Source organism: Medicago truncatula, chromosome 8 (assembly GCF_003473485.1).
Source record: "Medicago truncatula cultivar Jemalong A17 chromosome 8, MtrunA17r5.0-ANR, whole genome shotgun sequence".
In the NCBI taxonomy this organism is placed as follows: domain Eukaryota; kingdom Viridiplantae; phylum Streptophyta; class Magnoliopsida; order Fabales; family Fabaceae; genus Medicago; species Medicago truncatula.
Window position 1 is genome coordinate 40,291,720 of NC_053049.1, and position 25,593 is coordinate 40,317,312.

General features: G+C 32.7%; 1 protein-coding gene and 1 long non-coding RNA gene across 26 annotated transcripts; both read right to left on the reverse strand.

Moving 5' to 3' along the window:
* Window positions 1-367: 367 nt before the first annotated feature.
* On the reverse strand, window positions 368-3,462 carry LOC11418010 (uncharacterized). 18 transcript variants are annotated; one of them, XM_024773662.2, is made up of 4 exons: window positions 3,338-3,462; window positions 2,710-2,814; window positions 2,051-2,408; window positions 368-1,390 (listed from the first exon to the last, which is right to left on the reverse strand). In XM_024773662.2, exon 4 carries the CDS (start codon window positions 1,209-1,211, stop codon window positions 624-626), a length of 588 nt encoding a protein of 195 aa, XP_024629430.1. In that variant the 5' UTR covers window positions 1,212-1,390; window positions 2,051-2,408; window positions 2,710-2,814; window positions 3,338-3,462; the 3' UTR covers window positions 368-623. The 18 variants fall into 18 exon arrangements, with proteins under 18 accessions (XP_024629430.1, XP_024629429.1, XP_024629433.1 ...); XM_024773661.2 differs by having other exon boundaries at window positions 2,051-2,423; XM_024773665.2 differs by lacking the exon at window positions 3,338-3,462 and adding an exon at window positions 3,284-3,300 and having other exon boundaries at window positions 2,051-2,423.
* A 5,411-nt stretch (window positions 3,463-8,873) lies between these two features.
* On the reverse strand, window positions 8,874-25,436 carry LOC25502909 (uncharacterized). Of its 8 annotated transcripts, XR_003008163.2 has the most exons (9): window positions 24,458-24,768; window positions 23,721-23,779; window positions 23,487-23,607; window positions 22,827-23,041; window positions 21,695-21,813; window positions 21,340-21,602; window positions 14,180-14,268; window positions 9,356-13,028; window positions 8,874-9,172 (listed from the first exon to the last, which is right to left on the reverse strand). It is a non-coding gene; the product is annotated as an uncharacterized lncRNA (long non-coding RNA). The 8 variants fall into 8 exon arrangements; XR_003008164.2 differs by lacking the exons at window positions 9,356-13,028; window positions 14,180-14,268; XR_003008162.2 differs by lacking the exons at window positions 8,874-9,172; window positions 14,180-14,268 and having other exon boundaries at window positions 11,045-13,028.
* Between the last annotated feature and the right edge of the window lie 157 nt (window positions 25,437-25,593).

The window sequence follows — 25,593 nt, forward strand, 5'->3', positions numbered from 1 at the left end:
ATTATACATATCAATTGTTTATATTTATTTAAATTGATGTTGTTAAAGATGGATTAAATTTGGATGATGATGATGATGTTGATATTCATTATGCTTCATTTATTAATTCAGTTGTTTAAAGTCATCTATATGTCCCTCTTTTCTTATAGCTTGCATGTAAAACTTATGTTATGGTTGCTTTTAGTTGTGAGACGCATGCACACTGCTCCATCGAAATCTTAGTTCTGTTTGCCCTTTGTTTGCTGAGAGTCTACAATCAAATATCAAAAGTTCAGATAAAATTTCATTAGATCTGATACCCGAGAAGTGAGAAAGCTTCATTTGACAAAATTTCAATTTACATTAGTAAATGAATAAACAAGTGGGCTAAAATGAAAACGGTGTTGTTTAAGTGAGGAAAACAGTTCCTTCTCCCAGATGACGTTATTTACAAGACTAGACTAAATATAGAAATTAAATTAATAACTAATCAATTTGAATAACAGATATTATTCATATCATAGATTTCAAGCACAAGCATTTGACAGAAAAAACAAAATCTTAGTTTTGTATATGATGTGCATGTTTGGACTTCAAATTTTTATCAACTCTGCTTCAAACACTTTAGTTTGAAGAGAATCATGTCATGTCTCTGATAATTGAATCAATTTATGAGCCTTCATTTGATTGGATAAAACCTCCACACTTGTAGATGTGAGTAATATCTTGCAACCATTATGATCTTCACCAAAGGGGACACCAATCTCACCTAAATCGAGTCTCCCATGAAGATCATACATTACAATCAGGACTGTTTGCAGCTCTTTCATCTTAGCACAAATAAGATGAGCTCTTTCTGCAGTTGTCACTGTTTTACTATTACCAAAACACATGCAACAAGTTGATTCGGCTACATTCATCTTATCATTAAAATTGAGACCTATTGCATCACCAATTTGTGTTTGAATCATTGTAATGTCTGGCTTCTTTGTCACAGTTGCTGTGACTGTGACAATCTTTTGGAACAATTGATCTCTCTCAGCTCTTCTTATAGCTGTTTTTACAGAAAGCCTTACTCTTTCATCCGGGCCGCATAATCCGATTATATTTTCTCCTTGGTCTCTCACTTTTAATGCATTCGTAATCTGATCTTTAACATTAGCATCCATGTCGGAAATATACATGTTCCCCAAACTAGCCTTTTCATACCCATCCCAATCTCCAAACTTCATATTGGCGCAAGTAGTTTCAACACAATCTTTTTCGCCTAACTCTGCTCAGTTTACTCTATACTCGGAGTCCACCTGTTCCTTTTTTCGCTCCACCATTCATGAGGTGAACCTATCCATGGCCTATAATGAGAGTTGCACACCAGAATTAGATTAGCGAAAGTTCAAATTTATGCTTGCACCTGAAATTGAAATTTGACAAGAGTAAAACATCAAGCTACAGAGACTATAAACTAAAACAAGATTGAAGTTGTTTAAAAGATACGAGATAAGATCAAATGACATTAGCCAAACATACTACTAAAATTATAAACTTGTATTCCGAGGAATTCTACAGAAAAATCAACAAAACCTGCCCTAAATATCGACATCCCAAACATAGTACAAAAGCGCCCTTACAATTACATAATTATTTATCAGGTCAAAACATAGACTTACACTCCAAATCAGTATCCAAAATTCTAAATGAAACTTTTCAAATAGGAACATTAGAGCGTTAAGCAAGGCCAATTGTCAAAATGACCAAAATCTATGGAGTTAAGTGCTGAAGTACAACCACCTATTCACCCTTCAAAAATTATTTAAGAGCGATTTGTTGGCCACAAAGTCAAATATACCCCGTGGTATAATACTACTCCTTCAAAATGCCCCAAACTTGATCACATAAATGGAGGAAATGGAACTCAGTCTTTGAGCTCATAATACGGTATAGCCACCTACCTAGCTACCCATATGCTAAAACCAAGCTAAAATTAGGCACAAGGAACACTATAAAACACATCATGACAGTTATTATTATCTAAACTGGTCATATCTTAAAATTACAAGCACATGCAACTGACCGAATAAGCAAAGTCTTAATTGATCTATACCAACAAAGCACTTGTCAATCTCTAATCTCCCCAACATTGTGTTTTCCAAATAAAGTGCATGTTTGGACTTCAAATTTTCACCATCTCTGCATCACCAATTTGTGTTTGAATCTTTGTAATGTCTGGCTTCTTTGTCACAGTTGCTGTGACAATCTTTTGGAACAATTGATCTCTCTCAGCTCTTCTTATAGCTGTTTTTACAGAATGCTTGACTTTTTCATCTGGCCCGCATAATCCGATTATACTTTATCTCTGGTCTCTCACTCTTAATGCACTCGTAATCTGTTCTTTAACATTATCATCCATGACGTGCATACCTGCGTACACCCTACTAGCCTCGTAACTGTAAACCGGTTCCCCATACAACATAATGGCACAAGTTTATGAAAATAGAAATGGAAGATTGGGGATTCAGGGAGAGAAGAAAATTTAGATGATATTGAGCATGTAACAAAATAGTTTGAAAATTTTGGAGGATGAAGCTTAGATGTGTTTGTATCTTTAGGGTTTGAAATTTGTTAAAAAAATTAAGTCGTACATGGTTTAATGCGAAAAATAAAGAATATTAACTACTATATTGCACAAATGGAGATGTTAAAATATCAACACTCAATTTACTCTATACTCACTATATAAGAGTCAAACCCGATTTTTTGCCCCACCATACACCACAACTAGAGTTGCAACACCACAATTAGATTAGGGAAAGTTAAAGTTTCATTCCATGCCTCCACCTAAAATAGAAAGTTGACATGAGCCAATCATCAAGCAATAGAGTCTATAATCTAAAACATAATGGAAGTTGTTCTTCGTAAAGATATGGGATATGAAAAAGACTACTAAATTATAAAACTTGTATTCCAAGGAATTTCTACAGAAAAATGGACAAAACCTCCCTTGAAATATTGACATCCCAAACATAGTACAAAAACCCTTAAATAGAACTGAGATTTTCAACTCATAATTCACTCATACAAAGGTTATCCTATCCATATGGTAAAAAAGTAAGTTAAAATTAGAAACAAGGAGGAACACCACGCATGATGAATTTCATTGTTGTTATGGCAACAGTAAATACTAAGTATTATCCAAATCTTTAACTGGGAGATTAAAAATGAAGATTATAAACAAATGAATTTAAGCAATTGTGAGGCAACATAAAGATTGAGACTTGTAAACAGAAACAGAAGCAAGAAAGCATACCAAACCAAACCTTAGTTGAAACTAATTTATCAACGGAGGAAGCTGAGATCTTACCACAAAGCAAGGTGTGTGTCCAGTCTATCAGTTCAACTAATCCAAGTAGCTGTCGTTTAAGTGATCTTATTAGACATGAGAAAAAATTTTTGCAAAAAAAAAAAAATCAATTATTTTTATAATGATACACATGAGTTGACATAAAAACAAAGATTTCCTTCCAAAAAAATAAAAAATACTATTTTTGGGAGATCAATCAAAGAAAATTCTTAGGAAGATTAAAACGATAAAAATTTAAAATATTTATTAAGACGAAAAATCAATTTTAGCACATAATAAATATAGAAATTAAACTTTGGTGATGGTAGTTGAATTTATTAAAATGTTAGATTCAATGCCACATACACAATATCATCTCAAATGTGGAAAACCATATTTAAGTTATTAATTTTTATATGAATTCAGATAATTGCTCAAAAAAAATGAATTCAGATAATTATTAAAAGTAACTAAAAAAAAGTTTCAGGTACCGTTTGGCCAGGCTTTTTTTCGGTCTAAAAGCTACTTTAAAAAAAAATTAAAATAAAGTTCTTTAAAAAAAAGGTTAAAGTTGTTTGGTTTCTTTATTTTTTTTAGTTCTAAAGTTATTTTTGAGTTAAAAGTTGTTTGGCAAAATATTATACAAAACTTTGAATTTATTATTTTTTTGTGGTGTCTGGGGTTCGAACCCGGGACCTTGCATATATTTATGCATTGTCTATAAATAAAAAAAACTTTGAATTCATTATGAATTAACATAATAAATAAAAAAATGTCTAACATATTTTTTGAAGGGAAAAAATGTTTAAAATATAAAAGATATATTTTTACCAATACTATATTTACTCAATGACGTTTATTTTGTGTAACATGAATACAAATTTGTATCATCATATAAACGACTTGTTAAATATTTGAATAGGATAAATAATTTAAGGAGGCTCAAATAATAACATAAATAATATCAAAGTAGTTTGGAAAATTAAAAACAATAATCATTTTTTTTTAAAGACATAAATCATCACAAACTCAAATATTTCTACTCTCCATCAACGCAACTCCTATTTGATTTCTAACTTTATTCATGTAGCCTCCATCTTGCACTCTTCCTGGATTATATGAACTGATTTCTTCATTTATATTGCTTTCTTCGTCACGCTCAATCATATTTATAATATGTATATGTGTGTATATATAATGAGAATAATCGGTTTTTTCTTTTCCAATTATACTCTATAACAAATTTTGTTATAAAAATACCATATTTTTAGTGTTGGTCAAAAAGATAAGAATTTATATATATAATATTATATTTGTTACATTGCTGGTGTCATTGAAAAAGATATGTTTAGTTTTTTTAATAAGAAAAAGATACGCATAGTTTGTTACACTTGTACTTTTAATTATATATAAGTATAATTTTTTTAGGCAACTACACTTGTACTTTTAATTAAAATCAAAATTTTATAAAAATAATTATACGCATTACACAACACTAACAAAAATTATACGCATTAGCATAACAAAAAAAAAACAGAAAGAGGAACATAAAGTATTACTCTAAACACTAATGTGTGTGTGTATTTCCGTGGTTGAAGAAAGGGAATAAAAATATTCGGTGTCATTCATTCACAGCGTGAATACAAATATTTGCGTGGTTGTGATGATCAAAAGATATTGAAATTAATATATAAGTGATAAAAAGATAATAAAATTCCTTAAAAAAATAGATAATAAACTTAAATGGAACCTCATTAAAAAATTAAATGGACCGGTTAAAAAAATAAAAAAAAATAAAATGGATGAAAAAAGCGTATTGAAAACATAAAACAAAAGGTTGCCGGCGGGAGTTGAAGAGAGGTGCTTGTGAAATAAATTGGGGAGAAATAGTTTTTTGAAGTAGCATTCAACAACTTTTGGTTAAAGCTCATTCCATTCAATTTTATACATTCTAAAAAAAGTACTCTTTTTCGAAGGTACTTTATTGATATTGTGTTTGGCTTAGCTTCTCCTTAAAAACGTAGAAAAGCTGAAAAAAAGCCGGGCCAAACGGTAGTTTATCAATGTAATGATGTTAATCTTTTAAAGGACTCTTTTGTCATCTGCATGATTCTGTCGATGAGATGAGAATATTTGCTTCACATAAAAAAAAAACGATATATAATGCAAAACATTTTAGGAGAACATTTATAGGCAATCATATAATTTTTTTTTTTTTTTGTGATCGAGATTTGAACAATGAATCATAAATATATTATGCATTGTTTTAACAATTGAGTTAAGCTCACGAGAACAAACACACAATCTTTTGATATCATTTATATATGTCAGTGTGTAATAAATATTTTTACAAATATCTATTTGATATGAATTAATTAAACTACATTGAATATCTTAGTCAAAAATATATAATTCAATCATGATAATATATTAAATATCTTAGTCAAAAAAGTTATTATATATCACGCATATTTTTTTTTATATGAAATATTAGAATAAAATAAACTAATCTAAAATATCGGTGTAATAATAATATTTAAATCGACAAACATATCTCAACAAATTTCCTGCACCAAGGCTCAACAACAACAACAACGGAACCGTCAAAGAAAAGACAATGCCGTTTCCAACAATCTTCTGTGTCCAAAAGTCCACATTTCAACATGTCTCTCAAATAAAGTAAAGTAGAAAGCATAAAAGAATAAACATAATATAATATAGTGAAATGCAGGAAGTTTTTCGTTTTTTTGAGTGGTCATTTAACTTTCAAAAGTTCTAAACAAGTCATTTTAGTTTTTGAATCGTTTCAAACAAGTCATGATGTAGATAATATAGTTGATAATTGCTTCTTGAACTCATCTTTGGTACCAAATCTGACTTCTAGCACCCACTTAAAATTAGCCATCTTTTTAGGCATGGCAAATGGTGGATAATGGTCTTTGTTGTTATCATCTGAAGCATCATCATCATTATCTAAAAGAATTTGTTTGAAATAATTCAAAAACTAAAAGGACTTGTTTAAGACTTTTAAAAGTTAAAAACTTGTTTGGGACTTTTGAAAGTTAAAGAACCACTTTAGGAAAACGAAAAACTTAAAACGACTTTTTGCATGTATTTGACCTATAATAAAGTTAGAAAGTTTACCAATTTTTCAAACCTGAAATCTCTGAGCTTTGGAATCATTCATCCATGGAGTTCTCTATCACCAACTCCAAGCCACTCTTCTTCATCCTCTTCATCTTTCTCCTTTTGTGTCAACCTTTTCAAATGGTGGTGGCTGAAGATGGTTCATCAAGGAAACCCTTTTCAACCAGCAAAAGACCCTTCCTTATCAACTGTGGAGAGTTGGTTTCAAAGTCAAAGTGTTCTCAGAACTCCAAGTGCAGCTGGTGCACCAGTCAAGATCTTGATGATACTTGCTTCTCTAAATCTGAAGCTTTAAGGTTGCCTCACCAGGTTTTCTCTTGTGGGCCCACCCGTTTATGAGATCTATCTTTTTCATCTTTTGGATCTGTAGTACTGTCACCTTCACTAACCAATTTCATGCGTCCCTTTTGTTTTTCTGGTTTTGGTTAGTATAGATAATTAGTTATCTTGATTTGTATGATTTGATTTTATAGAAGGTGGTGATGTTGTATATTTTTTAATGTTGTTATTGGTGTGTATTGATATTCATGCTATGATTCACTTCAAACTATATATTTAAGTTGTGTTAGTTCAACATAACCACATTTGATCTTTTTTCTTTATGTATTAAATTGCATTACTCACTTGTTGGCAGTTGAAGAAATAGTTAAGATTAACAAAGAAAAATACATCATTTTGAAATCTCCTTTCTCCATTGCAGCTCTGTTCTATAGCTCCTGGATTATTATTTTGTTGGTTGTCGTTATTATTAGAAATATAACCAGGAAAATCTTTCTGATGAGGATGATGTTGATGGCTTAGACAGAGGTTGTGTTGTGACATACACTATGTATGTACTAGAATCTTGTTTGAGAGTATAAACGTATGTTTGAGTGTTTGCAACGTGAAACCAAACAACCGATAATGTCTGTAAAATGGAAAATGCTTAATATAGCGACAATAAATAAAATTCACGACAGTAGTGCGAAGGCTACTTAAAACGCTGCTTAATTGAAAGTTTGACTTAAATTTTACCCATGACCCGTGTTTTCCAGCCATAACTAGATTTTATTGGTCAACGGCGATTCGAGAGACATTCGTGATCAAAAGTCCTTGCGTTGAAGAGCATTGCTGCTAGAAAATATTGTTAAGCACTTAGTAGAATTTGAACAAACCATTATTGTTCAGACATACACTAATCAGTAGTATAAAATATTGTCAAATAGCAGCAGTAGTGGCGTTATATAGCCCTGTTGCGTAGCAGCATTTAAACAAACCGCCATTTTCTGCAATTGGCAACATTGGTTGTAAAAATGGTCAAAATATTGGTTAGAATAATTATAATTAATTGACGGTGCATACCAATTAAATCCTATCATAATTAAAGTGACAAAGATAACATCAATAAAGAATGAGATATGATTCACAAATAACCTTCGAAGGAAATTTAGGTTGATGATTCTGATACTATAATAGGTTTGACACTGAATGACTTCAGAGTTCAGTTTCTTGATTATAAACAAAGTTGAGTAAATTAACATTTCATTTGATTCCCTGAGTTTGCATTCTTGTGTTAGCTGAAAAACAATTAGGATCCATTAAATAAGTCAACTCTTTGTTGCTACGTTTGTAATATATTTCAATCCCCAACTGTTTCTTGTTAGTTGTTCCTGAACTTCGGCTGGCATGATTGTGCTTTGAACATGCCTTAGACTTACTACAATCTTAACGTGACTGTTTTGCTAACATGAAAGAAAATATAAATAAAAAGTCAACCACTTTGTATGCTCGAGCTTATATGGTCGATATAAAGCTCCTTAACAAGTTAGAACACAGTAGTCGCCAGCCATTAGATGAAACATAATGATTGGAAGATGACAAAATCATTATGCTAATATGGATCACGTCCACCGTGGACCAATATTTGAAAAGCGTTTATAAGTCCAAAATTATTCGTCTCTTAAAATTAGATGTTAATGATTATCTTTATTATTATGGTTGAGACAATGACTTAATAAATATTGATTCTGATTCGATAAAAATAACAGAAAACAAATATGTATCTTGTATTGAATTGATATCAATCATATCACCACCTTATCAATAAACATGACAAGGGTCTCTTTCAAAAAAAAAAAACATGACAAGGGTCATGAGCTAATTTTTCCGAAAAGTATCGATCTATGGAGGATCCATTAAGTATCGGTCTATGGGGGATCATTTATCTAGGTGGTCCACTATAGTAATTTATTCCTTTTATTTTTATTTTTATAATAGTAATTGATTCCTTAATACGTAGACACTTTCATTGTAAAATTAAAAATTAGTGACGTGGACAAGTGATATTCATTTAAAGACTCTTTTATTTACTATATAATATTGTGGATCTCTTAACAAGCATCAATTTCCTCAAACTCAACACCTCCAAAAATTTATTAAATAGGTTTCATAAATAATATTATATTAGTACATTTTTAAAAAAAAAAAGTTATTTATTTCAATATGATTTACTAAATGAGGCCCAAAACATATTTATGTCAATACATTTTAACAAAACTAGTATACATCTATATATTGCTCTTGTTCATAGTCCATCAACCTTCAAGGGTTTACATACCCTAATTTTGCATTCAGAGTCATATATATTGCTCTTGTTCAGAGTCCATCAATCTTCGACGGTTTACATACCCTAAATTTGCATTCAGGTCATAAAAGTGCAACCATCCCTTCCTGTAAATGAAAACATATATTAAATAAAGGAACAAAGGATATATACCACTGCTGATAAGATTGTACTTTATACCCAATTCACAATCCTACAGTAAATCTAAAAGGAAGAAAAATTAATCGATTGCAATATTTTCACCCCAACAGCAAAATTAGGAACTATATTATTATTAATAATGAAAATACCTCCAAATTGCAAGATTTTAAAAATTGTTGCAGCATATAGCCATAAAATGTTTTTACTATTATCTCTTATGGCTTTTGAAGAACTTCATCAACTACGACAGGGTATGTCAAATATACCTCGGCTCCAAAAGCTGAGAGTATAATTTATCCATCAAGACTAACATTAGATGGATAGTCAATAAAACTATAAAGCCCCTCATTCTATGCTGGTAGTCCGACTTGTAGGCTCAATAAGAACAGACTAGAATTGCATTCAAAGTCTTGGTGAAACGAGTACCATCCCTTACATAATGAATAAAATTTCGCTTCAATATCGCATTTAAGGCAGTATATAGCTTTTACATTATGAGTGAAGTTTGATTAATGTTTTGTTTAGGGTCATCAAGACATCCCCAACACTTACAAAATTCATGTAACAAGTAATATCCATTGATTCATTACGGGTCACCAAGGCATCTGGAGAGACGCAAAATTTAGGATCATATTTCATCTCCGAGTGGCAATTCAAGTTGAATTTGATTAAGGGTAGTAAAAGCACTATAGATATCATCTCTTGCATCATGAATACAAATTCACATCCATATCACATTTAAGTCATCAGAAAGTGTCCATCCGCAACAAAGAACAAGCGCAGCAAGTAAACAATAGGACAGACTTTCTGCTGATCTAAGACCTGCAGACATACTGATATACATCACAATTTCTGACAAAATAGAACCACCTATGTCCGATTCGACACTTAATTTATCCCCAAACAGCTCAAAGGGTTCTCAAGCTACTGGTTTAATGCATACATAAATCTTCTTGTTTTAGTGTTAAGGATTTTCCAATTTGACTCCAACACGATCTTCTCTCAATCAAAGGTGCTCAGATCTCTCTGAGGACGGTCAAAATCCCAAGCCACATTTTAAAGACTCACTCCAAAAAGATGCACAAAGAAAGAAAGCCCACAAAGATGCACTTCCATGAAGATTTTGTTTTGATGAAAAACTTGTTTTTCTATATTTTCCAGCCTTATCAAAAGATTTTATTTTTATTACACTTTTTAGATATGAGAAAATAAGTATTATCAGTTTCAAAGTTTGAAATATTTCAATTACACATTACATACCAACAAAAACATGTTTCTAGAGAAAAATAAAGACAAATCTTAAGTCTCTGATACCAACAAAAGCATGCCTTAATTCTAACGTAACGCATAATTTTGTCATCCAAAGATAGCAATATCACAGCAAAACAACCAAAAGACCTAAAAGCAACAGTCACAATGCAGAACAAATAGGCGCACTTCAAATTCTGGAATAAATAATATTAATTGATTCCTTTCTGAGTTACAAGGCATCCAAATAGTTACAAAATTTAAACTCATTCCATCTTCGAGTGGTAATTCACATTCACAGTAGAGAGCATCATTCAGGATCATAAAAGCACAACAGTAAATTCGTGGAGCAAATAATATACATAATCTTTTTGGATCATTGAGGCATCTCATATTCCACAGTGGCAATTCACAGTCTAAAAGTGAATTCAAGGTCATTAAAGCATAACTAATACAAACCTTTATATTATGAATATCAAACTTTAAATTATGATTAAAGTGTTCATAACGTTCCTTTTAGGGTCAAATGAGACATGCAAACAATTTAAAATTAAAAATTCATGGAACAAATAACATCCATGATTTATCCATAAAAGCACACAATGGATCCATCATTATATAATGAATAAAAAAAATTCACATTAATATTACATTTCAGGCATCATCCAATTTTTACATAATGAGTGAAGTATTCGTAATGTTTCCCGAATGATGCGTGTTTCAAAGATAAAAGGCTGCGTGTTTCATCTTTAAAACACATCATAACTTTCTAAGACGAAAACAGAGAAGTATTGAAGCAATCCATATAGAACAGTGGCAAATCACAATCATTTTTTTTTTTATCAATCAGAGCAAAATATCAAAAAACCAAGCTGGAGGGGGCCAGAACCCTATTACTAAGTCAATACATCATCTGATTGTTCTATAATGAGGCACACCTAGACTACCGTGATACAAAAGAGATAGAAGAAAATAGGGAGGTTCACTCCACCATTGAGAAGTAGATAATGCCAAACTCTGCCCATTTTGAGCTAAGGCGTCTGCAACCGGGTTGCCTTCCCTGTGAATGTGGGTACAAATACCACCTAACTTCCGAACCAAAACCGTGCAGTTTTGCCATCTTGTCTTCAATCTTCAAGGGACCACAGATCTGCTATCAAAACACCTAACCACAATCAGAGAATCACTCTCTAACCACAACTATTTCCTATTTAGTTCCGCAGCTTTCTCAATCGCAAACATGGCAGCACAAAGCTCAGCCTCTTGAGCTGAAGCACAACCTGTATTCTGGGTAAATCCACCCAAAAGTGACTCAAACGGAAAACCCCACCAATTGCCCTACTGGGCACAGGCCCAAAGGAGGAACCATCAATATTCACTTTTATTCTTCCAGCAGCAGGAGGAAGCAATCGTACCTCAGCGGCAGAAACGAGCCTGCTAGACCTGAAAGGGATGTTGAAAAATTGAGTAACTTTAAACTTAGCCATAGAGGATGTTCCCGTCATCAAGTTCAGAGAAAAACTCAGATGAATATCTGTCAGAACACAGTGTTTCATGTTATCTATGCTTGTGTGTTTGTCCTAAAAGGTTATGTTGTTTCTTTCAATCCAAATTATCCAAACAGTATGCAGGACTGCAAACAGCATCACTTTCCGCAACAGAGAGCTACTAATACTCAGACAGCTAGTGATTAGAGCCTACCACGTATCAAACTGCTGACCAGTACCAGAGCTAAGCCAATCACACAACACCATAGTAACAGGGCAAGATAAGAAAATATGATGAGAAGATACCGCTTGATTGTGGCAGAAACAACAGATAGAGACAATGCAACACCCACTTTTACACAAATTATCATCAGTGGACAACTTATTGTGAGCAAATCTCCAAAGAATAAAAGATCTGGAAGGGGGGTATACTTATTCCAAATAGCTGTGCACCACGGAAATCTCTGAGAAGTCCCTTTCAAATGATCAAAAGCTAATTTATTTGTCAAATTCCCATCAATAGAATTGTTCCATTTGAGAGTATCAGCAAGTCAATAGGCAGAGTGATACCATATATTTGTTGGACTAAAGAGACACCCTTATGCAGGAAATAATCGGGAATTTGCCACTGTCCTCTATCACAAAATCAGCAAATTTCACTGTCAAGACTTTGTGAAGGTGAACAGGGATCTGCCAAATATCCACTATAAGCATAGCCAACCATCTATCAGTCCAAAAGTAAATGGACTCTCCATTACCAACAGTCCAAGTGGCATGTTGAAAAATGTCATTCAGAAGGGGCCTAAGACCCAGCCAGATAGAAGATTTGAGATGTGAAGACCTTGGCTTACCATTTTTCATGAACCGCATTCTAGCCATAACTGCCCATTGATCTTGTAAGGTGAGCATCTTCCAACACAGATGCAGAAGAAAAGCCTTATTCACCAGAGAGGGATCTTTCACAGCAAGGCCACCCTCTTCTCTAGATTTACAAACATCTCTCCAAGCAACTGTGCAGATTTTCTTTTGACCACTATCACCACTCCACACACAAAATTTAATCATCTGAGATAGTTTTTCGAGCAAGCTGGCAAATCACAATCTAAAAGTGAATTTAAGGCCATAAAATCACATCGAATACAAACCTTTATCCTACGAAAAAGCACAGCATTAAATTCATGGAGCATATAAAATTCATATCTTTTTGGATCATTGAGGCATCCCGCATAGCATGCGATGACAACTCACGGTCTAAAAATGAATTCAATGTCATAAAAGCACAGCGAATACAAACATTTATATTATGAATACAAATTCATATCAATATCGCATGTGAGACATCATCAAACTTTAAATAATGATTAAAGTGTTCATACACTTCAAAATTTATGAAACAAAAAATATCCATGATTCATATTCCTTTCGGGTCATTTTACAATTTCATAAAAGCACAACGGATTCATCCCTTATATTATGAATAAAAATTCATGCCAATATCACATTTAAGGCATCATACAACTTTTACACTATGAATGAATTGTTCATAGTGTTTTCAAGACATCCAAACATTTCCAACATCAATGGAACTTATAATATTCATCGATTCATTTAGGATCGATCATCAAGGCATGCTACATTCCATATCATAGTGGCAATTCATAGTCTATAACTGCATTCGGGGTCATAAAAGCACAGTGGATCCATCCCTTATATTTTGAATAAATATTCATATCAGTATCGTAATAGGGTCATCGAATTTTACGCTATGAATAAAGTGTTCATAATATTTCTTTTTGGGTCATCGAGACATCCAAACACTTGCAACATTTATGGAGCAAATAACATCCATCAATTCCTTTCGGGTCATCGAGCTATCTCAATAGTTTCAAAATTAAGGCTCATATTTCATCTTTGGACCACCAAGGCAAAAAAAAAAAAAAAAAAAATGACACGTGGCACCTCACTTAGGATGCCACCTCAGCGTTGACCGAGTCAACAATGGACTAGGGGTCCAAAACTGCCAAAGAATCAAAACATAGGGGGCTGTTTTGTATTTAAATTAGTTAGGGGTCCATAACCACAACTTTTGGAAAGATAGGGGTCCAAAAGTGCAATTAAGCCTAAATGATATCATCCATCTTTTACATTATGAATCTTTTAGATTCTTCTAAGCATCCGACTATAAATTCCTACAGTTTCATTCCTTTAGGGTTGTCATCCTATATTCCATCTCATTACCTTAGCTAACGAATAAATTGTCATCGGTGCCAAAAGATTCTCCATAGAAAAGCATAGTTTGCTGAATCATTCCAGTACTACTAATTCCACTGTGAAAAAATTCAAGAATTAAAACCTGAAAAGCAAGATAGAGTATAGAAATTTTTTATATTGCGTGTTCTAAAGAAGATGAAAGGACCAAACAATGTGTTTCATCTTCTTTAAAACATCATAACGTTTGAAAATAAAAACAGAGAAGTATTGAGGCAGCCCATATAGCAAAGTGGCAAATCATAATCTAAAAGTGAATTCAAGGTCATAAAAGCACAATGAGTACAAACCTTTATATTACGGGAAAAAAAAAACACAATGGTAAATGCATGGAGCATACAAAATTCATATATCTTTTTGGATCATTGAGGCATGCCATATAGCACTCAATGACAATTCACGGTCGAAACATGAATTCAAGGTCATAAAAGTACAACGAATACAAACGTTTATAATATGAACACAAATTCATATCAATGTCACATGTAAGACATCGTTAAACTTTAAATTATGATTAAAATGTTCATAATCTTCTTTTGGGGTCAAATGAGGCATCCCAACACTTCAAAAAATTTAAATAAACAATATCCAATTTGGGTCGTCGAGGCATCGTATATTCCATCTCATTGTGGCAGTTTACAATTTAGAATTGCTTTCATAGTCATAAATGCACAACGGATCCATCTTTTATATTATGAATAAAAATTCATATACCATATCACATTTAAGGCTTCAGACAACATTTACACTATGAATGAATTGTTCATAGTGTTTCATTTAGGGTCATCGAGGCATCATAATAGATTCAAATTTTAGGCTCATATATCATATATGAGTGACAATTGCACTCAAGATCATAAAATCATTAAAGCATCCAAACACTTGCAACATATGGGACAAATAATATCTGTCAATTCCTTTCGGGGTATCGAAACATCATAATAGTTTCAAAATTTAGGCTCATATATATATGACAATTCATATTATAGAATTGCACTCAAGATCATAAAATCATCATGGCATCCCAACACGCAATATATATAATATCCGTCAATTCCTTTCGCGTCATCGAGACATCATAATAGTTTCAAAATTTAGGCTCATATATCATATATGTGTGACAATTCATATTATAGAATTGCACTCAAGATCATAAAATCATTGAGGAATCCCATCACTTGCAACATATGGGACAAATAATATACGTCAATTCCTTTCGGGTCATCGAGGCATCATAATAGTTTCAAAATTTAGGCTCATATATCATATATGAGTGACAATTCATAGTCTAGAATTGCACTCAAGATCATAAAATCACATACGCATCTCAGAACTTGCAACATATGGAACAAATAATATCCGTCAATTCATTTCGGGTCATCAAGGCATCATAATAGTTTCAAAATTTGGGCTCATATCTCATATATGAGCAACAATTCATAGTCTAGAATTTCACTCAAGATCATAAAATCACATAGGCATCTCAAAACTTGCAACATATGGGACACTAATAACCGTCAATTCCTTTCGGGTCATCAAGGCATCATAACAGTTTCAAAATTTAGGCTCATATATATATATATATATATATATATATATATATATATATATATATATATATATATATAGGGCATATCAAGTAAGAGGACCTTTTAAAATGAGAGATGAGAGGGTGAAATCACAACCCTTAGATCAATCTTTATTGTGTTACTTAAATTTTAAAACTGCTTCTTCTCTCGCCGTCTATTCATCTCCCTGTGATATTTCAGTTTCTTTTTTTTCTTTCAAATGTTATTATTCAAGATCCAATGGAAGGCAATTTTGATGTATCATGGCTAACTTAATCAAAAAAACAATCACACCTTATGAATCACACCAAAGAGAAGTTTGGAAAATATGAATTGTTATGAATCATAGAAGCCGTAAAAAAAACTAAAACATCAAATCCAAATTTGGGATATGGGTTATCATTAAATCAAACCTTGTAAAAGAGCTGTAATGATGATTCGGTAATCCACTTTCAGTTTATAGAATAGAAAAAGAAAGAAGAACAAAAACTAATCTTTTTTAAATCTTCATGGATTTCATTTCTGCTGCACTTTCTTCATGTTCCTGTCACTAATTAAAAGAATGCATAATTTTATTCATTGAATTTCATAGTTTATCCCAAATTCATTTATTAGTAGTAGTTTGATGGTTTGATACAAAATAGTTTTCTTCTGGAAATCACGTTCGTACTCATAGCTAAAAAAAGAAGAGAAATAGAGTTGATGAAACAGGATAATTTGGGCTGGAATTGGAGAAGACAATTTGGAAAAGAAAAAAACATAAATCTAAGAGAAGAAAGGAAGAGGGATGAAAGCGCTTACCCACTTAACTACAAGAGAAGACAATCACACGTGTGTGCAGCAGTGCAGGTATCACAAATAAATATCAGCCATTTGATTTGATCTAAGGGTTGCGATTTAACCCTCTCACTCTCATTTTAAATAGTGGTCTCATTTGATACACCCTATATATATATATGACAATTCATAGTATAAAATTGCACTCAAGATCATAAAATCACCATGGCATCCCAACAATTGCAACATAAGGGACAAATAATATCCGTCAATTCCTTTCGGATCATCGAGACATTATAATAGTATCAAAATTTAGGCTCATATGTCATATATGAGTGACAATCCACAGTATAAAATTGCATTCAAGATCATACAATCATTGAGGCATCCCAACACTTGCAACATATGAGACAAATAATATCCGTCAATTCCTTTCAGGTCATCGAGACATCATAATAGTTTCAAAATTTACGCTCATATATCATATATGAGTCACAATTCATATTATAGAATTGCATTCAAGATCATAAAATAACCGAGGCATCCCAACACTTTCAACGTATAGGACAAATAATATCCGTCAATTCCTTTCGGGTCATCCAGCAATCATAATAGTTTCAAAATCACCCAGGCATCATAATAGTTTTAAAATTTAGGCTCAAATATCATATATGAGACACAATTCATAGAATAGAATTGCACTCAAGATCATAAAATCATTAAGGCATCCCAACACTTCCAACAAATAATATCCGTCAATTCCTTTCGGGTCATCGAGGCATCATAATAGTTTCAAAATTTAGACTCATATCATATCTGAGTGACAATTCATAGTATAGAATTGCACTCAAGATCAAAAAATCATTGAGGCATCCAACACTTGCAACATATCGAACAAATAATATCCGTCAATTCCTTTCGGGTCATCCAGCAATCATAATAGTTTCAAAATCACCCAGGCATCATAATAGTTTCAAAATTTAGGCTTATATATCATACATGAGTGACAATTCATAGTATAGAATTGCATTCAAGATCATAAAATCATTGAGGCATCCCAACACTTGCAACATATGGGACAAATAATATCCGTGAATTCCTTTCGGGTCATCGAGGCATCATAATAGTTTCAAAATTTAGGCTCATATATGATATATGAGTCACAATTCATATTATAGAATTGCATTCAAGATCATAAAATCACCAAGGCACACCAACACTTGCAACATATGGGACAAATAATATCCGGCAATTCCTTTCAGTTCATCGAGGCATCATAATAGTTTCGAAATCATCAAGGCATCATAATAGTTTCAAAATTTAGGCTTATATATCAAACATGAGTGACAATTCATAGTATAGAATTGCACTCAAGATCATTAAATCATTAAGGCATCCCAACACCTGCAACATATTGGACAAATAATATCCGTGAATTCCTTTCGGGTCATCGAGACATCATAATAGTTTCAAAATTTGAGCTAGTTTAGAATTTTACTCGAGATCATAAAATCACATAGGCATCTCAAAACTTGCAACATATGGGACAAATTAGAACCGTCAATTCCTTTCGGGTCATCAAAGCATCATAATAGTTTCAAATTTGGGCGCATATATCATATGAGTAACAATTCATAGTCTAGAATTGCACTCAAGATCATAAAATCACATAGGCATCTCAAAACTTGCAACATACGGAACAAATAATATCCGTCAATTCATTTCGGGTCATCGAGACATCATAATAGTTTCAAAATTAATGCTCATATATATCTCATATTTGAGTAACAATTCATAGTCTAGAATTTCACTCAAGATTATAAAATCATAGAGGCATCCCAACACTTGCAACATATAGAACAAATAATAACCGTCAATTCCTTTCGGGTCATCGAGGCATCATAATAGTTTCAAAATTTAGGCTCATATGTCATATATGAGTGAGTCACAATTATTAGTATAGTATTGCATTCAAGATCATAAAATCATTGAGGCATCCCAACACTTGCAAAAATGGGACAAATAATATCCGTCAATTCCTTTCGGTTCATCGAGGCATCATAATAGTTTCAAAATTTAGGCTTATATATCATATATGAGTGACAATTCATAGTATAGAATTGCACTCAAGATCATAAAATCATTAAGGCATCCCAACACTTGCAAAAATGGGACAAATAATATCCGTCAATTCTTTTCGGGTTATCGAGGCATCATAATAGTTTCAAAATTTAGGCTCATATATCATATATGAGTGACAATTCATAGTATAAAATTGCACTCAAGATCATAAAATCATTGAGGCATCCGAACACTTGCAACATATGGAACAAATAATATCCGTCAATTCCATTCGGGGTCAACGAGGCATCATAATAGTTTCAAAATTTAGGCTCATATATCATATGAGTCACAATTTATAGTATAGAATTGCACTCAAGATAATAAAATCATTAAGGCATCCCAACACTTGCAACAAATGGAACAAATAATATCCGTCAATTCCTTTCGGGTCATCGAGACATCATAATAGTTTCAAAATTTAGGTTCATATATCATATATGAGTGACAATTCGTAGTATAGAATGGCACTCAAGATCATAAAATCAATGAGGCATCCCAACACTAGAAACATATGGGACAAAAAATATCCGCAATTCCTTTCGGGTCATCGAGGCATCATAATAGTTACAAAATTTAGGCTCATATATCATATATGAGTGACAATTCGTAGTATAGAATGGCACTCAAGATCATAAGATCAGAGGCATACCAACACTTGCAACATATGGGACAAATAATATCCATCAATTCCTTTCGGGTCATCGAAGCATCATAATAATTTCAAAATTTAGGCTCATATATCATATATGAGTCAATTCATATAATAGTCAATTCATATAATACAATTGCACTCAAGATCATAAAATCATTAAGGCATCCCAACACTTGCAACATATGGAACAAATAATATCCGTCAATTCCTTTCGGGTCATCGAGGCATCATAATAGTTTCAAAATTTAGGCTTATATATCATATATGAGTGACAATTCATAGTATAGAATTGCACTCAAGATCATAAAATCAATGAGGCATCCCAAACATATGGGACAAATAATATCCGCAATTGATTTCGGGTCATCGAGGGATCATAATAGTTTTAAAATTTAGGTTCATATATCATATGAGTGACAATTCGTAGTATAGAATTGCACTCAAGATCATAAGATCATTGAGGCATACCAACACTTGCAACATATGGGACAATAATATCCGTCAATTCCTTTCGGGTTATCGAGGCATCATAATAGTATCAAAATTCAGGCACATATATCATATATATGAGTGACAATTCGTAGAATAAAATTGCACTCAAGATCATAAAATCATTGAGGCATCCCAACACTTGCAACATATGGGACGAATAATATCCGTCAATTCCTTTCGGGTCATCGAGGCATCATAATAGTTTTAAAATTTAGGCTCATATATCATATATGAGTCACAATTCATAGTATAGAATTGCACTCAAGATCATAAAATCATTAAGGCATCCCAACACTTGCAACATATGGAACGAATAATATCAGATTCCTTTCGGGTCATCGAGGCATCATAATAGTTTCAAAATTTAGGTTCATATATCATATATGAGTGACAATTCATAGTATAGAATTGCACTCAAGATCATAAAATCATTGAGGCTTACCAACACTTGCAACATATGGGACAAATAATATCCGTCAATTCCTTTCGGGTTATCGAGGCATCATAATAGTTTCAAAATTAGGCTCATATATTATATATGAGTGACAATTCGTAGAATAAAATTGCACTCAAGATCATAAAATCATTGAGGCATCCCAACACTTGCAACATATGGGACAAATAATATCCGTCAATTCCTTTCGGGTTATCGAGGCATCATAATAGTTTCAAAATTTAGGCTCATATATCATATATGAGTAACAATTCATAGTATAGAATTGCACTCAAGATCATAAAATCATTGAGGCATCCCAACACTTGCCAACATATGGGACAAATAATATCCGTCAATTCCTTTCGGGTCATCGAGGCATCATAATAGTTTTAAAATTTAGGCTCATATATCATATATGAGTGACAATTCATAGTATAGAACTGCATTCAAGATCATAAAAATATTGAGGCATCCCAACACTTGCCAACATATGAGACAAATAATATCCGTCAATTCCTTTCGGGTCATCGATGCATCATAATAGTTTCAAAGTTTAGGCTCATATATCATATATGAGTGACAATTCATAGTCTAGAATTGCACTAAGATCAGAAAATCACCGAGGCATCCCAACATTTACAAAATTTTAAGTAGCAAAAATAATATTCATCATTTCCTATCATTGGTTTTAGGATAATATCATCCCCTTTTCAAATTAAGAAAATTGATTTCAACTCACATAGACAATCACAGTAATGAATTCCATTCAAGTTATAAAAGATATCATCAAATTATGAATTCTTTAAAGTCCTCAGGCACCCTAAACCGTTTCAAAATTTAGGCTCATATATTGGGGAAAAAAGATCTTGCAGCATTTCATAAACCCTAACAATTTAAATTTTGATTTACAAAATTGTACAGGGTTGTTGTTGTTATAGCAGAAGATTGAATGAGATAATGGCTATGCTAGCCTAACAACAAAATTCTCAACAAGTAACAATTGTACAGGGGTTATGAAAATTCCACGGTAAAAATGTTCAACAATTAAAACCTAAACATCAAGATAGAGATAGAAAAGTACCATTGAAGAAAAAAGTACCACTAAAGGAAAAAGAAACCAGCAACGAGACCAATGAAACCACCAACACATCACTGCATCACCTTCGAATCGCGAGAAATTGCGGGTACACACGTTTCCTACCATTGAAGAAGAATCGTAAATTGCGGGTACACATGTTTCCTACCATTGAAGAAGAATCGTATAAACTTCGAATGGAAAAAAGAGAGCGTGTCTCCAATTTATGAGCTTTCCTTCCTGTGCTTTTGTCAGGTGTATAAATGTTCCTAAAAATCTCTCGATATACAACATTTCAGGAAATGTGCCTCAAATTTACATAGAACTGAATGCATAAAATTAACAAACTTAGGTGACGTACCATATGCATTGTCAGGTGTATATCGAGATTTGAGCTACATCAATGTCAGTTCTGCTAATTTCTAAGCAATACAAATCTGCCCACCAGCCACAACCCACAACCAATCTTGAAATGCGAATCTAAATCACAAAGAAATTGAGTGTTCAATCCCAATTGTGTTCACAATCATTCAACTTGGGACTAACCAAAGGAACTAAAGATATAATTGAAATAAAATAATAAGCAAGTTATACAATAGTAAATTCAAGTTATACAATAGTAGTTTCTCATCCAAATCTTCACATTTCAAACTTCAAATTTAAAACGATCTCTTGGGATTGAAAGATGCATGCTGACATAAGACACTAATCAATAACCAAATGAACATGTTATTGCGAGCACATAATAAACTAAATATAGGTTCTAAAAGTGGCATAAAATAAATCATACAAAAGGAGAGTTCCAGCCTATTGGTTGGCAATATCACTACAAATGCAAAGTAGCACCAAGCACTATCAATCTCAAAATCATCTCACACATTCTCAAGCACCAAGTCAATTTCAAAAACATCACAAACAATAAAAATTCAAAACATATAAAATAGGGCTCAATTCATGGGGTACAATACATTTTTTTTTGATAGAGGAAAGAATAAGCAAAGACTTCTTAATAAAAAAAGACAAAGCTTTCATTGAGCAATTTATTTGATTGATTGTAAGAATTTTAGGCTTGTTCTTCTACAAATATCTTCTTATGTAATTTATATATAATCTCAATACTGTCATCAAAATTTGTATGAAACCAAATATCGGTGATTATGGTCTTATTTTTGGTTCAATTGAAGAAGCCATAAGACTGTGTGGTCTTAGTAAACGATATTCATTGACTAATTATTCAAGTTTAGTGTAGTTTCATTTCCCATTCTTTTTTACTATAGAAGTATGTATCAGAAAAGTAAAGTGCATTAGATGGCACCAGGAACAAAGGGCTGAGTTTAACACCGTATCGAGCGGCTATTACCCACATGGCTATCTGAACAATGAAAATAATACAAACACAAAACATTTTAAACTTGACAAACCTCAGCTGTTTTAATGCTTTATAGTCTAGAAAAAAATTTAATGTTTGGTGGAAAACTGAACATATAACTTACCTCAGAAACTCCAAGAATAGATAAGAAACCACCAAATAGAGGCACAGCGTTAGCAAGATAATCATCAAGTGTAGCAACAGGTTTAAGGAAGAATCCACTCATCAAAGCAACCGTTCCAAAAGTAGTAACAGCAAATGCAACTGCACTTAAGTATTGCTCATATTTGTTGACTGAAATTGGAGATCCATTTCTGCTTTTGGTTGCACCATACAAACCTGAATGTACAAAGCACGCAATTAACTGAAATCCTTAATTGTATTTTTGTCCTTTAGCTTAAGTATCGTGTGATTTTAGTCTTCATAATCTTAATTTTTTAAATCAAATCCTCATACTTTTCAAATGAAACAGATTTGTTCTAACATTAACATTTCTTACAATTGCTAATAAAAAGTAGCCCTAAATAGAGAACAAACATAAACCTTATAATCTTATATCACTCTCCATTCTAGTTGTTAGATTTCTTTACAACTACCAAAGGATTTCCACAAAAAAAAAAAAACTTGATTCAATCAAAATTAGAAAACCAATAAATAACAGAGAAAATTAAATCTCAGTTTTGCAATATCATAATACTACTCTATTGATTAGTAACTTAATTGAATACACATTTGGGAAAAAAGTTTTTTACTGTTTCTATAACGAGATTGCCGGAGAAATTACCCTGTCGGTGGTGATATCAAAAAGACTGGATCTACGGCGACAGCGATTGAGATTACTTCGGCAGAGAAAGTACTTCTGAGCATGACTTACATATATATGCTTTCACACAAATTTGCAATCGCTACAAAACCAACATGAACCTGTCAAGATAAAATTCTGCAGCAATGGCATTATCGGCACCAAAAACAATTTAAATCACTGTTGGTTATTTCTGTTCATACTACCACACATTACCTGATTTATACTAAATAATGACACTGATGAACAATAAAAACCAACATCAACCATGAAACCTGAAAATATGAAGCAAATATATTCTAAAACATTTCAATTAACACAATTTAACTCAACTCCTCACAAACCAAATCCAAATCAAAATTTAAACAGTTATGTTAAATCAAAGCCAAACTTAAATTAGTGAATGCCAATTATAACAATCATATGTACACAGTGTCGTAGGGCATCAACTCCTCCGAACTCTCTAGTGTGAATGCCAATTATAACAATCATATGTACACAGTGTCGTAGGGCATCAACTCCTCCGAACTCTCTAGTGTGAATGCCAATTATAACAATCACATGTACACAGTGTCGTAGGGCATCAACTCCTCCGAACTCTCTAGTACCCACTTGCTTAATAATTGTATGATGTGGGATGTTTTGTATTTGTCGTGCTTTTAATTTCACTTAACTATCAAAAATTAGCAGCAAATCATCAAAATATTCAAGTTAACAATAAAAGGCATTTGAGAAATATTTGAAATGTGTTGTTCTTTTAAGATTTAAATCACAGAGTTAAACAACCAAAACAGAATTGAAGATAAAAGCAAAATTCCAGGAAAGAACTCATTTTCAAGTTTCAGGAATCAATTTAGCATCCACGTTTGGAATATTATGTCTAGCAAAACAACCAAAAGCAAAATTAAAGATAAGGGTATTCTGTTCAACAGATATGTTCACATCTTCCTTACCAAGTCCAGGCATATCCAAACGAAGAAGCAGAAAATCCTCTATCTCTTTCGCATCCCAACCACGTCGAACTCCACCGGATCCAATTCCACAGTTAGCAGAATAATCCATAAATTGACAAAAAAAACGTTCAACAATTAAAACCTACCAATTGTACAGGGTTTATGAAAATTCCACGGTAAAAATGTACCAATCGTCAACAGGTACCAATTGTACAGGGTTTATGAAAATTCCACGGTAAAAATGTTCAACAATTAAAAACCTAAACATCAAGATAGAGATAGAAAAGTACCATTGAGGAAAAAAGTACCACTGAAGGAAAAAGAACCCAGCAACGAGACCAATGAAACCACCAACACATCACTGCATCACCTTCGAATCGCGAGAAATTGCGGGTACATTGGGTGGACAACGGTCGGTTACGGACGGCGGCGGATTGAAAAATGGAAACCGTAGACTGACCGTGGGTGAGAAAACCTCGTCCATCTCCGTCCGTCAATGTCAACGGTTAAATCGGATTTCGGTTTCGTCGGATCATCGGTTTTACGGGTGGGTTGCAACGGTTTAGACATGGGGAATTTGACGCAAAAGACAGCAAAATCTTTTAAAGATTCAACCTTTTTCATAACTATTCTTCACACAAAAAACAACATCCTAAAATTTAAAAATTTCATATCTTTATAGTTACATCTTTCAAAGAAGAAAAGAAACCCAACACAAATATTTGATTAAAAACCACAACTAAAGATATAGAGAGATGAAGAACCTTGTAGATGCCAACAATAAAGAAGAAGTTAGAGAGATGATGAAATGTGATCCAAGTATGAGAGAAGAAAGGATAATAAATTGAGTAAAATATCATATTTCAGAGATCATTCAGTCAGATTATTGGTGTTTTAAGATGTGTTACGGTTTGGATGATTTGGGTTTGAAAAGATGAGAGCGGTTGTTAACTCTAGAGAGAGAAAGGTGATTGACAAATGAGAAAAATTGGCTTTTATGTCAATCCTAGTCTGCCAAACACTGTAAAAAATAATAATAAATCTATATCTCGGTCGGATATGGGTTTCGATGGATTGATTTCAATCATCCGAAACCGATCCGAATAACCCACTTATATCCGTTTTCAACAACCCGC

Bases quoted from the DNA above. Each gene is read 5' to 3' on its own strand.
- LOC11418010 (XM_024773675.2), bottom strand. From the start codon at position 1,211: ATGAAGTTTGGAGATTGGGATGGGTATGAAAAGGCTAGTTTGGGGAAC.